At 54.8% G+C, this 5,006-nt stretch overlaps 1 protein-coding gene across 1 annotated transcript in view; it reads right to left on the bottom strand.

Moving 5' to 3' along the window:
* Positions 1-20: 20 nt before the first annotated feature.
* LOC104082466 (translocon-associated protein subunit beta-like) overlaps positions 21-5,006 on the bottom strand; it is a gene marked incomplete at its 3' end in the record, with an annotated part of 5,461 nt that continues 475 nt past the window's right edge. The window contains 6 exon segments of the mRNA XM_009585597.1: positions 21-142; positions 3,596-3,699; positions 4,003-4,080; positions 4,252-4,271; positions 4,274-4,357; positions 4,626-4,765. Coding sequence (XP_009583892.1) covers positions 21-142; positions 3,596-3,699; positions 4,003-4,080; positions 4,252-4,271; positions 4,274-4,357; positions 4,626-4,765 — 548 coding nt within the window.

Genomic DNA, 5,006 nt, shown 5'->3' with positions numbered 1-5,006 from the left:
CAGGCCCCCCCCGGACGTACCTGTCAGCAGGGCGGCGGGTGGGCCCCATGGCACCCCGGTCTTGGCGGCGATGCCCGGCGGGTACCAGCCCTGCGCCCAACTCCCCAGCTGGGCGATCTCCTCCTCCCTGTAGTCCCTGCCTCTTTCACACACAAAATAAACCAGGAACCACCAGGCAAATCAGATCCTTTTCCCTGTTAACCCTTTGCCCTGCATCGACGCAGATCCTCCGCACCGTCCTCGCCAGCAGACAGACGGACACATACCCCTATTGTCATGGGGGACCCCAAATTCAGCCTCGCTCCCCATTTCTCTCCTCCCTCACCCATCAGTTGCAGCTCCTATTTCCCACGCCGTCCGTTTTTAGGATCCAAGAACAGCCTTAGGGTCCCCCTCGGGGTCTGAACTGCCCCTTCCTGGCTCCCGGGAGCCCTTCCCATGGCAGCTGGTGGGAGTTACGGATAATCCAGCACAGGTTGTAGCAACAGGCAAGAGCTGGGCAAGCCCAAGGCACCACAGGGCAAGGAGCATTACTCTGTGCCTCAGTTTCCCCATCTCCCAAAGGTGGGGATTTCCTTGCCTCGGGTAGCTTTGGCACAGCGCAGTCGCACTTTTCCAACCCCGCACAACTTGCTGTTGGCTCAGGGATGAGCTTTAAGCAGCCGATGTGGGGGCAGAGAGCTGGTCTGGGGGCAGAGAGCCGGTCAGGGTGCGGAGCAGGGCACCCACAAGCTGCGATAAGGGCAGGGCAAGCGGAGGTGACTCAGGCTCACAGCAGCGTCACGCTGCCCACGCAGCACCGTCTGCCGTGGGGCTGAACCTTGTCCGCTCCCCACTGCCGTGGGGCTGAATCCATCCACACCAGCTCTGCATTAACCCTTCGCACAGGACCCTGGGTGCAGCGAACCGCCGGCGCCGGGCGATGCCGGAAGGATTACGCACCTTGGACAAACCCAGCACGTCCGGATCCCGGAGGGATTTCATTTCCTGGGAAAAACCACCACGAAACGAAGCAGCTGCAGACGGAGCAAACTGTTCCCGCACGAGAGGCACCTGCGAGCGATAAACACCCCGGCGCATTTAATCCCCATCTGCCAGAAGTGGCCTGGAGGTTTTGCAAAGCTCCCGCAGCCTTTGTTCGAGGTGTCCCGGCGCCGCTGTCACATGAAGCACCCGTTCAGCAGAAAAAAAAGAAAAAAAAGGAAAATAAATAAATGCCCTCTCGCCACGCACGGGCCGGGCTGTGCCGCTGCAGGCATGTCCCCGGTCCCCCACCCCGGAGCCAGCCTGCCCTGTGGCACCGTCTCTCTGCTCGATATTCCTCAGGCTAAAGATTTAGCCGGCGAGGAACATGTTTGTTTTAAATAAACAGGTGGTACCGGGGACCTTTGCGCAGCTTTCGTGAGAGCGGTGCCAGGAGGTGACGCCTACCCGCAGCACCCAGGTCCAGAGCTGGCACAGCTCGGTTGTGCCCTGCCCTGCCCCGCGGCTGGGCTGCGGAACAAGCTCCGAAGTTTTTTCTGAAACCATCAGGATTTTAGTTGGACTACTAGCCCACGCTCGGGATGAGGGAACAAGCCCTTCCCCAGCTCACGCACTGGTTTTGGGGCTGTACGGGAGCTCAGCAGCCATTTCGGCTCCTGGTTTTCAAGCACCTGCAGGCAAGGAGGACCTGAGACACCAAAATGCACAATGCTATAAATATTTCCAAGGGTTTTCTGGGACTGGCCCCTCCTCACCAGCGTGCCGGGACGCAGCAGGACCAGGCGTGGGTGTCCTCAGGGCTCTCATCCTGGCTAATGCTATGGGGCTAGTTCACAGCTCCAGCTCTGAAGCTCTACCATAACACACCAGTATCAGACACGTCCACGACCAGCGTTTCTGGTGCTAGCACAATTCAAGGCTCAAAGAAGAGCGCTACTATTAAAGATACAACACAGACAACTCCTCTTCACATCAGTCTCCCATCAAAACCTCCCCAGCCTGCCTTCAAAAGCCCAAACCAGAGCGCTGCTGGTAACAGGCATGAGTTACCTTCACCCTTTTCTGCCTGCAGATCCTGAGGGCGCGGCCGGGGCAGCTGCCAAAACACGAACCGTTTTGCAGCCGGAGCAGCCTTACCTCTTGGCCTGGTGAGGAAATCTCCGCTGCCGGGCACATCCGAGTGGGCTGCACCAGTCAGACCTGTTAGCACAAAGCCCCTGCACCCTTCTTGAGCATCAAACAGCGACTGTCTCCCTAATCCTGCCGGTTGCGATACTTGCCAGACAAAACAAAGGGTGCAACCGGTGGCAGCGAAGGTTGGGGCGAGGGGGTGAGGAATCCCAGCTTGGAAACATTGTTCTGGTAACAAAGGCACAGTGTTCGCTCCAGCACAGCCCAGGATTTCTATCCACCAACACGAAATTCTCGGCTGCCACCACCGTGCTGGTGAGCGGGGTCCAATGCGCGGCCAGACCGGGCTGTACAGTGCCACAGGAGCCCAGCCCGGCCAGAGCCACGAGCCACCACGGAGCCCTCGCCCGAATCTCAGGGCAGAAATCAATGACCTCTCGCCACCTGTGAGTCCCCTGAGCCAAGGCATCGCTGTGCCACTGCTTCCTCCAGAGAAAAAGCACAAATCCATGCCCGACAGGCAGCCACAGCATGATTTATTTATAGCAGTGAAGAGAAACCTTACACTAGTGCTCGGGGCTGTCAGGAAAGCTGGTGTGAGGTACCAGCCCCTCGGAGAACAGAGGAATGAACCTGGCAAAGTGATTTCTGCTCCCCACATGTTCCCTCTGCTCTCATTCTTCCACTTATTTTACTGATGGAGTAACGTACTGATTTATTTTCCTGCCTGTATGCCCTTTAGCTGCTGCTGGAGGCAGCCAGATGCCTCCAGGACCTCCTGGTAAAAGAAAAGCAGGCTTATTTCATGGTGTTTGTTTTATTACAAAGCCTTCAGTTCCTCAACACACCTCAACAGAGCAACCAGGGGGGGAAAAAAAAAACAAACCCCAAACAACCAGACACACAGCTCACTGAAATACAATGGGGCTCCCCATGCCCCACCTAGCAAAGAAGGAGCGCTACCGAGCCTCTGTCAAAAGGAGGTCTGTTATCAGCACCAGGCAGAGCTCCTTCCCCCAGCTGTTTGGGCAAGGTGGGCAGCACCTGGAGGAGGAGGCCCCCCCCAGGATTTACGGGGTTCGAGAAGACGGCAGCAGGCAGGGCTCCACTTGGCTGAACGGAGCCTGGGAGGCAGCACAGATGCCAGAAATGCTGCAGAGCTGCACCCCCACAAATAAACTCCGCTGGGTGTTAACACGTTCGTCTCACAGCTTCACCGGCACTTATCTGCACAGAGCAAGGGGACTCTGCTCTGAATATGCAGACAAGGGGGTTTGGTTGTGGGCTTTTCGGCGGTTTTTCTTCTTTTTTTTAAGGGAGAAGGCAGCACACCACTGCCAGGGAAGTGACAGGGCTGAAGCGTAGCCCAGGCAGTGCTTTTGCAGACTGTTGCTGACCCAAACACACCTGCAGTTCTGGGTGGGTTAATGTTTGCTCTCTCCTGAGCTCTGGGGTGCTGGTGGCATTTGGCTTCGCTCACTTCTTTTTGGTCTTGGGGGTGTTGCATTTTCTCTCGCTCAAGTCCCACGGCAGCAGTGTCCCGATGGAGGGCAGAGTCATCATGCCGAAAGCTGCCCAGTCCAGCTGGAAGAAGAAATTGTTAGAAAGAATTCAGAACAAATCACACGCAGCTGAGTTATAGCCATCAGATCTTCCACCCGCAAAGCTTCTGGCCCAAATCCCACAATGCCAGCTCCTTCTCAGAGGTAGCTGGGATGGAAACTGCTATTTCTGTGATATTTTCTTCTGGATAACAGACACAGGTTAACTACAATCCACATCGGAGTTTTTCAGGTGACTGTAGTGCAAACCCAACACACCACAAACAGGCACTGTGCTGCACAGTTGCTGGAGTGTAATTTCAATTATTAATTGAAAGATACTTACAAAGCAAGGCGAGACCCTCCTGTCAAACTCACGCTGAGCCAGGATTCCTCCCTGCCCAGGAGCACTCAGGAAACCAACCTAAAAAAGGGGAGGAGGAGGATAGTATTTGCCACCTTCCCTTCTTGCAACAGAGCACGTGCAGTACAAGAGGGCAGCGGCATGCATCATCTCCTAACAAGCTTAAAGAGCACAGTCAGGCATATCTGACAGGGGCTACAATTGCATGAACAGTCAAATCAAATCATTCACCATCACCTGCCCACCCTCTGTGCCAGGTATGCGACAGTAGCAGAGGTGAAGTCGAAGCACGCAGCTTCGAGAGGCCACAGAATCACAGCGTGGGACACATTACTCACTCTGGGATCTGAAACTTAAGGAAAATAGTTGCATTTCCTCAAAGGAAGGAAAGTAAGGACATAGGTGAAGAAGAGAATCGAACCAGGCGGCAAAGTCAGTCCTGCCAAGAAATCCAAGTCCTCTGTAATTACAGACATCCAGACCCATGTAAGGTGGATCCAGCCGCTCCTCCTTCCCAACACCACCCTGCCCAGGGTCCGGCATGCTGGAATCTCAGTGACAACGAACGAAGACAGCAGAGCTACGGGACACTGAGGGGCAAGAACGAGGGCTGGGAGGGGAGAAATTTCAAAACATGAGAAGATCCCAAGTGATCTGGAGCCACTTGACATTGAATATCCCAGAGACAATGCCAAAATTCTCCAAGGGAAAAGAATCATTCGACAGCTCCGCATTTAAGGCAGCACTAAACTCAACAAAGAAAGGGACAGAAGTCTCAGATTTGGTATTCTACTCATTGAGGGACTGAGCCATAGAGGGACGGCAGCTCCATACGGACAATTAACAGCTGGAAGAACTGACTTTTGAAACATAAAAAGGCACCGAGACAGGGAGGAGAGTCAAGGGTATTACAAGGAGACTGCAGAAAAAGGAAGGCAAAGCTGAGAGAAGCTGAAAAAAGTCAGGAAACGGGATGTCAGAAAAGC

This window comes from Fulmarus glacialis, unplaced genomic scaffold (assembly GCF_000690835.1).
Source record: "Fulmarus glacialis isolate BGI_N327 unplaced genomic scaffold, ASM69083v1 scaffold24329, whole genome shotgun sequence".
NCBI classification, from domain to species: Eukaryota; Metazoa; Chordata; class Aves; order Procellariiformes; family Procellariidae; genus Fulmarus; species Fulmarus glacialis.
This window is presented reverse-complemented; position numbering and strand designations above follow the sequence as displayed.